The following is a 12,089-nucleotide window of genomic DNA, read 5'->3' as shown; positions in this document are numbered from 1 at the left end:
CGTGGCTGAATGACGACATGGATATTCAGCTAACGGGATATACGCTGCACTGGCAAGATAGAACAGCACAAGATGGGGGGGACACGGGCTGTGCATATTTGTAAACAACAGCTGGTGCACAAAATCTAAGGAAGTCTCTAGATTTTGCTCGCCTGAAGTAGAGTATATAGTGATAAATTGCAGGCCACACTACTTGTCTAGAGAGTTCTCAGCTATACTGTTTGTGGCTGTTTATTTACCACCACAATCAGATGTGGGCACTAAGACCACACTCAGTCAGCTGTATAAGGAAATAAGCAAACAGGAAACCACTCACCCAGAGGCGGCGCACCTAGTGGCCGGAGACTTTAATGCAGGGAAAATTAAATCAGTTCTACCAAATCAACATGTTAAATGTGCAACCATAGGGAAAACAATTCTAGATCACCTGTACTCCACACACAGAGACGCGTACAAAGCTCTCCCTCGCCCTCCATTTGGTAAATCCGACCACAACTCTATCCTCCTGATTCCTACTTACATGCAAAAATGAAAGCAGGAAGCACCAGTGACAGTGGTCAGATGAAGCAGATGCTAAACTACAGGACTGTTTTGCTATCACAGACTGGAACATGTTCCGGGATTCTTCCGATGGCATTGAGGAATACACCACATCAGTCACTGGCTTTATCAATAAGTGCATTGAGGACGTCATCCCCAAGGTGACTGTATGTACATACCCCAACCAGAAGCCATGGATTACAGGCAACATCCTCACTGAGCTAAAGGGTAGAGCTGCCGCTTTCAAGGTGCGGAACTCTAACCCAGAAGCTTACAAGAAATCCCGCTATGCCCTGCGACAAACCATCAATACAGGGCTAAGATTGAATCATACTACACCAGCTCCGACGCTCGTCGGATGTGGCAGGGCTTGAAAACTATTACAGACTACAAAGGGAAGCACAGCCGCGAGCTGCCCGGTGACACGAGCCTGCCAGATGAGCTAAATCACTTCTCAGTGTTGCTTGCCTCGAAGCAAGCATAGGCATGCATGAGAGCATCAGCTGTTCCAGACAACCGTGTGGTCACGCTCTCCGTAGCCGACGTGAGTAAGACCTTTAAACAGGTCAACATACACAAGGCTGCGGGGCCAGACGGATTACCAGGACGTGTGCTCCGGGCATGTGCTGACCAACTGACAGGTGTCTTCACTGACATTTTCAACATGTGTCAAGCAAACCACCATAGTTCCTGTGCCCAAGAACAAAGGCAAACTGCCTAAATGACTATAGAACCGTAGCACTCACATCCGTAGCCATGAAGTGCTTTGAAAGGCTGGTAATGGCTCACAACGCCATTATCCCAGAAACCCACTCCAATTTGCATACCGTCCAAACATATCCACAGATGATGCAATCTCTACTGCACTCTACACTGCCCTTTCCCACATGGACAAAAAGAACACCTATGCGAGAATGCTATGCATTGACTACAGCTCAGCGTTCAACGCCATAGTACCCTCAAAGCTCATCACGAAGCTAAGGAACCTGGGACTAAACACCTCCCTCTGCAACTGGATCCTGGACTTCCTGACGGGCTGCCCCCAGGTGGTGAGGGTTGGTTGCAACACTTCTGCCACGCTGATCCTCAACACTGGAGCTCCCCAGGGGTGGGTGCTCAGTCCCCTCCTGTACTCCCTGTTCACCCATGACTGCATGGCCAGGCACGACTCCAACACCATTATTAAGTTTGCAGATGACACAACAGTGGTAGGCCTGATCACCGACAACGACGAGACAGCCTATAGGGAGGAGGTCAGAGACCTGGCCGGGTGGTGCCAGAATAACAACCTATCACTCAACGTAACCAAGACTAAGGAGATGATTGTGGACGACAGGAAAAGGAGCACAGAGCACGTCCCCATTCTCATCGACGGGTCTGTAGTGGAGCAGGTTGAGAGCTTCAAGTTCCTTGGTGTCCACATAAACAACAAACTAGAATAGTCCAAACACACCAAGACAGTCGTGACGAGGGCACAACAAAGCCTATTCCCCCTCATGAAACTAAAAAGATTTGGCATGGGTCCTGAGATCCTCAAAAGGTTCTGCAGCTGCACCATCGAGAGCATCCTGACTGGTTGCACTGCCTTATACGGCAATTGCTCGGCCTCCGACCGCAAGGCACTACAGAAGGTAGTGGGTACGGCCCAGTAAATCACTGGGGAAAAGCTGCCTGCCATCCAGGACCTCTACACCCAGCGGTGTCAGAGGAAGGTCCTAAAAATTGTCAAAGATCCCAGCCACCCCAGTCATAGACTGTTCTCTCTACTACCGCATGGCAAGCGGTACCAGAGTGCCAAGTGTAGGACAAAAAGGCTTCACAACAGTTTTTACCCCCAAGCCATAAGACTCCTGAACAAGTAACCAAATGGTTAACCGGACTATTTGCATTGTGTGCATTTTACGCTGCTGCTACTCTCTTTTTATCATATATGCATAGTCACTTAAACTATACCTTCATGTACATACTACCTCAATTGGCCCGACCAACCAGTGCTCCCGCACATTGGCTAACTGGGCTATATGCATTGTGTCCCACCACCCGCCAACCCCTCTTTTTACACTACTGCTACTCTCTGATCATCATATAAGCATAGTCACTAACCATACCTACATGTACATACTACCTCAATAAGCCTGATTAACTGGTGTCTGTATATAGCCTTGCTACTGTTATTATCAAAATTGTGTTTTTACTGTTTTTATTTCTTTACTTACCTACACACACCTTTTTTTTGCACTATTGTTTAGCGCCTTTAAGTAAGCATTTCACTGTAAGGTCTACTACACCTGTTGTTTTTGGCGTACGTGACAAATAAACTTTGATTTGATAACTTTTCACATTTTCTCTGATAGGGTTAAGGATAGGATAAAGCTAAACCTGTTTAAATAGAGATATTGATCAATGGGGAGAACTGATGAGCTGAACACCACCAGCTGAATATCTACATGGAAACAAAAGCACAAGCATTCACATGAAAAAGAGACATCCTGTCTTTCAGTCACCTCATATCAATTTAATCAAATACAAACATGAGTACATCAGCAGCAAGACAACAAGAGGAACTGTAATTATGGAATGATATGTACACATCTCTACTCAGGATGACCTGTACCCAGATCAGCTTTTGATCCAAGATGAGACATGCAGTAATGATACTACTATAGGACTAATGATCTTCATTAATCTGCTGCTTGGACACACCACGCACATCAAGACCTGAGGGGAATGCCACAAAGCAGGATCAAGGAGTCACACACAGTACAGCAGCTACCTGTGAGCATCATACAACACCACACAGAAGCACTAGCCTGGGATCAAGACAGCTCCTGTATTAACAACACCGTTGCCAATGACAAAACATTGACATAAGCAGAAAAACAGACTGGTATCCAGGCTACAAAACACACCTAATAATATTATCATCAAGGTATTTCAAATCGTAGGGCAGTCATTCAGATAATGTAAATCAGTATTGCTGTATGAATCAGCATGGAACACACATTTTTACCGCCAACAATGATAACAGATATTGTTCTTTACTGTACAGAGGGCATTAAATGAGGACATGAATAGGGATAGTATAATTATTCAATCCAGTGATTGACTACTACTGTAAATAGCACTAGAGCCTGAGAGCCATTCTCCACCAGTAGATATGCATTAGCCTAGGCCCAAGATGTGTGGCTGATTATTAAAATAACATGCTAGTACTTGTGAAAAATGACAATGGGTAATTAGGTGTTATATCCCAAATATCAACATGCAGACAGATTGTTGTTTTACAATCGTGGTTCTGTCTAAAAAACAAATCCAAAAGCAAATCCAGTGCATGAACTTAACTTGAACTGTATTATATCCATAATAACCATCAATACAATTTGAGAATGCACTTTACACGTGTGGTGTAGTAGGCTACATGAGAGATGTCTAGCTTTGAGGCACCAGTAACACACAGCAATAAATAAACTCATAACACAAATACATTTGACACACAGCCACTAACATATCACCAGTCTGTTATACGTACGCAATAGAAAAATCTAATATTTTCAGACTTCAACCATATGTCATTTGTAGATAACAACATATTGTAAGTGTATGCATTGGACAAAAAGTGCTTAGCTATGATTTTGTTCTCTTAGAAATCAAACCGTAACAACTGAAGTGCAAAGAAACTAGAGATGACACGTGGTGAATAATGTTTTGGTCCACCACCAAAGTCCAAAGAGTCGTAGGTGACATTTCAATAACTCTACAATATAGTCAAAATAAATCATAAAAAGATGATTGGAATTAACTTGTTCTTTACGATTTATCATTTCAATTGGCAAGCCTAATCAAGAACTTCAGTTAGCAAATCAATATTAATTTGAAAAACATTTACTAAAGAATGAAATGTCTTTCTCCACGTCTCCTACATCTGTGGTCGTCAACCGTTACCCGACAGTGAGATACCACATGTAGACTTGTTCACCAGTTGTGTGTATGTATGACTACAGGAGAGCCTATAAGCTAGGTAACTGCCAAAGTAAATGGAAACAATTGAGTAAATGAGGGATACAAAGTATATTGAATGCAGGTGCTTCCACCCAGATGTGGTTCCCGAGTTAATTTGGAGTGGCAGGGTAGCCTAGTGGTTAGAGTGTTGGACTAGTAACCAAAAGGTTGCAAGTTCAAATCCCCCAGCTGACAAGGTACAAATCTGTCGTTCCGCCCCTGAACAGGCAGTTAACCCACCGTTCCTAGGCCATCATTGAAAATAAGAATTTAGAATAAAGGTAAAATAAAATAAATAAATAATTAAGCAATTAACATCCCATCATGCTTAGGGTCATGTACAAAAATGCCCAGTTGCCCAATTATTTTGGCTAGCATGGTTAGAATAAATCTTAGTGAATTTGAAAGGTGGGTCTCAATTGAGCATAGGGGATTTAAACTGTGTGTCTCAGTCACCACATCTCAACCCAATTGAACACTGGAGTGGCGCCTGAGACAGCCTTTTCAACCACCATCAACAAAACACCAAATTACAGATGTCCTGAGGAAGAATTGTGACACTTCCCTCCGAAAGAGTTCCAGAGACTTAGAATTTACGCCAAGGCGCATTGAAGCTGTTCTGGCAGCTTGTTGGCCCAATGCCCTATTAAGACAATGTTGGTGGTTCCTTTATTTTGGCAGTTATCTGTAGGCTATGAACTCTTCTGACACCTCAACTGAAGCAGGGCCCACCCAGAAACAGGGCTATTCTACCCTCCACCTGCTGCTTCTATGTACAGCAGCTAACAAGCAAAGAGCCAATCAAAACAGGATGAGTTATAAGAGGTCAACTTTGGGACCTTCTTGAGTTGTGATTATATTAGAGTATTCCATCTTGCTACTGTACATACTCCAGGTTACATATCTCACTGATATTCATATAACCCCAGTACATTTTTTAATAATTTTATTTTAATTTTTTCACCTACTTTTTTCATGCTCTGTTTGCCATAGTGAGAGCTGCAATGTGATATGAGGAAGGCACTTAAATATAATATTTTTATTTGCCCGACTAGCTGTATGTGTTGTTCAGCAGGTAGCCTACACGGAGTTCATTTTACTATGGATCCATTGTTTTAAATATAATAAACCAAAGAATATAGGGAATTATATATGCACAATAAAATTTTAGTTGAAGTTCCAAATGTTGTTCCAGAGTGACATACTGTAGGTAAGGGGGATCCATAAAACTAACAAAAAAAATGCTCTTTCATAGTCCTGATACAGCACGCACACCTTCGTCCTCTTCAAGGCGTCTCTATTCCAAATCTTTCCATCCATATCGGGAGCCAGAGTACAGCTCTTCATCAGCACATTTAGTCACCAAGAGGGACAAGGGCAGGCAAGAAAGGCCTGGTGTTTCTAGGTTCTGTGGATGTTACTATTGTTGTGGTGGTTGTTCTTGTGGACATTACCACCTCCTCTCAGGATGACGGCCACCGGCTCTCACCTGATAGGTGGATGGAGCTCCATGATGCTCCATCAACAATGACCTTCAGGACACCACTGGAGTCATGTCCCAGAGCTGTTGATACAAACATAAAGGTGTATAAAAAAAACAATTCCTCCTTCATATGTGGATATGCACTGTCATTAAAAGGTCATTGTATCAATGCCTCCCATTCCTGTATTAGGCTGCAAATCCAACTGATATTTTTCTCACTAATTGGTCTTCCCTCAATCAGCTCAACTCTGAAAAATATCTGATGTGAAAAGATCTGTGATTGGTCAAAAGACCAGTTAGTGGAAAAAAGATCAGAATTGGGCTGCCTATCTAAACGCTGCCTTAAGAGACATCGTGTTTGTCTCACCTTGACGACCTTGTCTGCCCCAGAGGTCAGTAGCCAGCCCATGGTAGGCTCGTAGTGCATGTAAACTATGCTGTGTTTGCTGTCATGGAATGTCGCCGTGGGCGCCCGGCTGTAAGACATGGGGAGGGGGCAAAATAGTGTTATCACCATGGGAATTAAAGTATAGGATAATATGTGATGACCAGAGGATGATATTTGAGGCTTTTTTGTGCATGCATGTTACTCACTCCTCGTCCGTGATGGACTCGTGGCAGCTGTCACACACCCGCACCTCAAACTCGAAGCCCATGAGAGGGATGGTGGAGCGCTTGGCCGAGCACTTCCCACACACTGCCTGCCCACACTTCCTGCAGTGGTGCTGGGGAGAGGAGACAGGAGACATTGAGCCTTGGGTTCAGCCTACAGATAAGGCCAATGTGCATATATCTCACTTGCCCTCACTCATGTAGTCACAAACAGCAGAGGCCACACCAGGTCTATGTTTCTGCATTTCACACTGCCATAGAGGGGTTCACTGTAAAGTCTACACCTGTAGTATTTGGTGCATGTGACAAATACAATTTGGTTGTTTAGCAACAAAACTGATGCGTGAAAGCAATTATGGGGTAAACAGGCAGGGTTGGCCATTTTGTCTCCAATGTTTATTGAAAACATAAATACATTTGCACAATGAGCACTTGTCTCTCACCTAAATCACATTTTGGCCATATTAGCAGACAAGAGTACATCAGTCAAAACAAGACATGGTATCAAGAACAAGATAAAACGAGCCATGATTCCCCATGGCAGCTTCTTGTCACTGTTGCGAGCTATCTAGCCACCTAGAAAAACAACACAAACTTCTGCTCCATTGAAGAGCGAGCATTGTTTGTGACCGAGCCAGTTTATAGGAACATTTACGTTTTTCTCCTGCCCTCTTGTGGACAATATGCGAACTATATCCCACAGTGACAGTATGGTGCCCACTGTACCTGTCGCAGGCCGATTTTCTTACTGTCCCACATCTGTTTGAAGTTCCAGAAGAATGGCTGCTCACACTTCTGACACGAATCACTGTCCAGCCACTCTGGGGTCTGAGGGAACACAGACAGGTTAAATACAGACTCTAAATACTACTCTAGTCAGATTTTCCTTACTAAATCCTACTTTTAACCACCAGGAGTTTTAAAAGGAAACTAACCCAGATCAAGTGGTTAGGTATAACGTAAGTGAGAGAAAGAACCAGTCAGAGCCACAGGTAGTCTACACTGAACACTCATTTGCATTCAGTACATTACCATTCTGAATTTCATTCAGAGTTTGTCATTCTCTCTCTGTACGTGTTCACATTTCAGGTATCCCTCCATGGTGACAGAAACAGCCAGACAAAGCACTCTGCCATACCATGCTGTCAATGACAGAGGTGACAATGCACTCACAGAGCTGTGACTGGCCCATATCTAGGGCTAGACAGATTCTACGGAAGAAAGGTGTGCTTATGTCTGAGTGACACAACCCGGCCCTGTGCTCCAGCTAATCCTATACACAGCCCTGCCCAACACTCAGGCCTCACTGCAGATTTAGCTCCATAGCACATTCATTCTCCTTCCCTCACCCACTCTCTCCCTGAAAGTCCTATTGCATCCAAGTTGCTTAAGTCTGTGGGGTGTGTGTGAACCTTCGAACCCCCTCTGGTGACAATATGTGCCAGGAACTCAACCGGTCTACTTCACACACACACACACGTCTCACAGCCTTGAGGTTTAGTCTTCCTCCCTCCTTCTGATCCATCCCTCCATCCATCTTTATCAGTTCATCCCTCCCTCACCTCCTGTCTGGTCACGTCCATGTTCCAGATGACGATGCCTCCATCTGAGCTGCAGGAGATGAGCTGACGTGTATGTGGCGCGTAGCATAGGCCCTGGACCTTCTCACTGCATTGTTAACACACACACGTAAAGAGAATGTGGTACAGAAATAGTGTAGATTCCCCCCACCACCGGAATGACATCCTTGGGTGTGACATAAGTCACTTTCAAACGCTCCCAAAAACATAACTGACCGTGAAACATCCAGGAGTTATGGATAATGAAGCACCCTAAAGGAGACTACCAAGGACATTTCAACAGTTTCTAAGACTATCATATTGATTAAAGGCCCAGGTGCAGTCAGATGTGATTATCCTGTGGTTTTATAGAACATTTCCACACTATGAGGTTGGTATAATACTGTGAAATTGTGAAAATTATGATAAAGCCCTTTTCGTGTTAAGAGCTGTTTGAAAAGACCGCCTGAAATTTCCACCTATTTTGGTGGGATGGATTTTGGCCTGCCTGGTGACATCACATCATTAATTAATAAACTAATAAGTGTTCCAAACCTCTGTCAATTACAGTTGCTTTTCCCCTTTCCCCCCCCCCCCCTTTATACGGTCTGATATACCACAGCTGTCAGCCAATCAGAATTCAGGACTCGAAACAAGCAGTTTATAATGGGGTTTTTATACTACAATGGAGACTACATTTGAAGACTGTATTGGAGGACTCTATTGAGGTTCAGTGTGTGAATCTTACTTGTGTCCCTGAAGTTCAATAGCGGTGCCTTTGCCTCCCCCGATGTCCCACATGATGATGGAGTGATCGGCGCTGCCGGAGAACAACACTCTCTGGACCGGGTCCCAACACAGAGCTGTCACATTGCCTAAAGACAGCAGAACACAACACACACATTCCTCAGCTCATCACTGGATCTTAAACTTGACCTGGTCAAGTGGAACAAAAACAAGAAACTAAAAGGCCTCAATTATTAGAAAGTGGACAAAAGTGACTCAGAGCAAATTCAAGTTGAAATTAACTAACCTCTCAATAACTGCCAAGTCTTTTGCTTTTAATGAACCACAATTCATCCATCTTGAGCACCCTTTTGTGTCTAATTCAAAGAGTAATATATGTTCCAGTGCTTTTCACCGGCAGATATTTGCATAATGACAAACATGTGTAACCCCACTGATAACAGATAGGCCTGGAATAGTGGTGCTGTCAGCAGCATTGTCAGTCACGCGCTCTTCTGTAAATATAGGAAGTAGAAGATGTGAGAGTGCTAAAACAACTGACCCCAGATCAGAACAGAGGGTTTCTAAATAGCTGTGACGGTAGTCCTCTGGAGTATACAATGTCCCACACTACCACTAGCCCTGCTGGCAGGTGGCCCGAGTGGACAGGAGGGACGGTCAGTTAGGGTGAAAACATGGAAATAAAAAGTGGGTAGTAGACCGATTTAGAAAATCTCCAAAGGTTTAAAATAGTATGTGTGCTTTCTTTCAAATATTTAGGGGCTTTATTTTGCTTCCTCTGTGTATTGAAACCAATGAAGGAGTCCCAAATGGTGGTGTTTCAAGGCTGGGGGAGGATGGGGTACTAGGGGTTAGGGGACGAGTGTTGTTTTGCAACATGGGGTGTAGTAGTAATACCGGTGTGTCCTTTGAAGGTGGTGACCAGACTACAGCTGTCCAGCTCCAGCTTGAGGATGGTCACCTGACCAGAGTAGTCGCCCACAAAGGCGTGCCTCGTCTCCACGTCGAACCTGGGAGGGGCAGGGTCAAGGATGCCAATGATCGTTTAACTGAACTGTTTGCATCGGAGCAACTTCACGGATTTGCACACACTGTATTTATTCTATTCAATCAGTGTTTCCTGGTTGAAACCTACTCGTATGTGGTTCATTCTATTCAGTGAAGGACTGACTGCCTTACACCTCTTAAATTTCCAACAAAAACAACCTACATCAGATAAAACTTACCACAGTTAACTGTTCATTAGCTACAAAATCATACGTATTTAGTCTCTGAACTCAAGAGACCTTTCAGTGAGAGGCCAAAATGATAAATAAAAGCAATCAAAAGAGAGAAAACAATAAGACAAACCTTCTCAGAACACACATTTCTCCTCCTGAAAAGGGTTGCTGTACTAATCTGATCCCAGGTCAACTCAGAACCGTGGTTGTTTAGAAACATTTGCTGGATGAAATACTAAATAAACACAATCCAAGTAGTTAATTTCAAGAATTTTGAATAACATAAAACATATAATACAAATTATTTAACCTTTATTTAACCAGTTAGGCCAGTTGCAGTGCGACAAAAACAACAGAGTTACACATGGAATAAACAAACGGACAGTCAATAACAATAGAAAAATCTATGTACAGTGTGTGCAAATGTAATAATGACTTCTCTGGGTTTGTAAAAAGGTATACAAAACCAAAACAAACAAAATGGTTGCCATATGAATGTCAGGAAGAAATCAGATTTTTTGTTTTTGTTGTACTTAACATTGGAATTGTTTATCCCGGTCTTTGAAGCATAAGTCAGTCTCAAGACCTCACAGAGCTAGTTGATATCGAGAGCCCACCACAGCAGAGTGGACCCAGACCTTTTATCTTGCCATTACGGAAATCTCCCGGAACATTGCCTTGGGCAACATGACTGAAGGCTATCGTTAGTGTTCCCAATTAAGAAAAGCTACTGGGACGCTTACCTGGCTCCCTCTGGTCTACTGCATCGTAGGAGAAAGCGCAAGAGGGCCACATCCTCCCATAACGCCTCAAATATATACTTGTTTGAGGTGAAGGAGACCCAGTCGAGTGCGCTGTTACCACTTGAAATGTTGTCTGTGGCTTTGGACTTCACACACAGGTAGTTCTTGTTAAGATATTTGCTACATAGCAACTAGAGCTGGGAATTACCTCACAATACAATATTATCACGATACTTAGGTGCCAATACAATATGTATTGCGATTCTTATGATTTGATATTGCGATTTAATGTCTCAAACATTTTGCTCACTATATGTCTTCTGCAGAGAGACAAGACAGCATGAGAAAACTAGTTTTGATCAGTCAGGGAAGTAAAAGTACTGAAAACATGTTGGCTCAGTATTTAAAAAGAAGATGGAGAACAAAAGTTATAGGATGAAAAATAGCTAACGCTACCTACAGTAGCATATTATTTTACATCTGAATTTTTTACAAATTGATACTTGGAATCAAATATCATCCCAAAATAATATTGCGATATGTAACTGTAGTGATTTGTTTTCCCCAATCAGCAACAGCATGTGAATGGAATGGAATGAATAGAGGAATGTGGTTTGTAAAAGATCAAGGATACTGCAGTCCAGAGACCCAGGCGGTGGTGCGGTATAACCCCAGCTGTGTTCCACTCTCAGAGCAGTGCCAGGTGAAGTTCTTGTCCTGTCCTGTACTGAGGACCCACTCCATCTCCAATACAAACAGCACCACTGTCACTCTGCCCTGGTGGGCTGATACAGAACACACACAATGTCATGATAATAAACAAAAAATACTGGTCACTGTCATATACTGTACAAAAAAAGTAGACGGATTGGTGTTCTTTGCATCCTTTAAAATTGATAAAAACAGACAAGATGGCAGTCGTACAGTAGAGCAGTTGGCAGCAAGCTCAATAGTAGTACATTGCTTTCAGAGGCCTTGTAGCTAAAACCAAACAAAGCGCCATGAATAGAAAAAAATCCATTATTTTGCCATGTTTCATCCCTTCCTGCCATTGACCAGAGTCAGCTGAGTCACACACAGAACACAGCCTGTGGCCACACTTCCCATCTCACCCTGATAGGTCTGTGCCGGGGTCATCTTGTTGTAGTCTTCTGACAGGATGAACTCCTGAAACACAGAAAGTATG

At 43.2% G+C, this 12,089-nt stretch overlaps 1 protein-coding gene across 5 annotated transcripts in view; it reads right to left on the bottom strand.

Moving 5' to 3' along the window:
* LOC139380764 (WD repeat and FYVE domain-containing protein 2-like) overlaps positions 1-12,089 on the bottom strand; it is a 34,060-nt gene that overhangs the window by 12,677 nt on the left and 9,294 nt on the right. For 4 of the 5 annotated variants that reach the window (XR_011628468.1, XM_071123774.1, XM_071123775.1 and 1 more), the window contains exons 4-12: positions 12,016-12,070; positions 11,538-11,688; positions 9,838-9,950; positions 8,942-9,068; positions 8,197-8,302; positions 7,361-7,462; positions 6,617-6,747; positions 6,390-6,498; positions 6,029-6,103 (exon numbers count right to left, since the gene is read on the bottom strand). Coding sequence is in view for 4 of the 5 variants with exons in the window: in XM_071123774.1 (XP_070979875.1) it covers positions 6,074-6,103; positions 6,390-6,498; positions 6,617-6,747; positions 7,361-7,462; positions 8,197-8,302; positions 8,942-9,068; positions 9,838-9,950; positions 11,538-11,688; positions 12,016-12,070 (924 nt within the window). In the remaining variant the exon portion in view is untranslated. Of the gene's footprint in view, positions 1-3,034; positions 6,104-6,389; positions 6,499-6,616; positions 6,748-7,360; positions 7,463-8,196; positions 8,303-8,941; positions 9,069-9,837; positions 9,951-11,537; positions 11,689-12,015; positions 12,071-12,089 lie in introns of those variants that run through there. The other variant, XM_071123772.1, reaches the window with a different exon arrangement.

The sequence above is a fragment of the Oncorhynchus clarkii genome, chromosome 22, assembly GCF_045791955.1.
Source record: "Oncorhynchus clarkii lewisi isolate Uvic-CL-2024 chromosome 22, UVic_Ocla_1.0, whole genome shotgun sequence".
Taxonomy (NCBI): domain Eukaryota; kingdom Metazoa; phylum Chordata; class Actinopteri; order Salmoniformes; family Salmonidae; genus Oncorhynchus; species Oncorhynchus clarkii.
The sequence above is the reverse complement of the archived record's forward strand: the minus strand, read 5'-3'. Positions and strand labels throughout refer to the sequence as shown.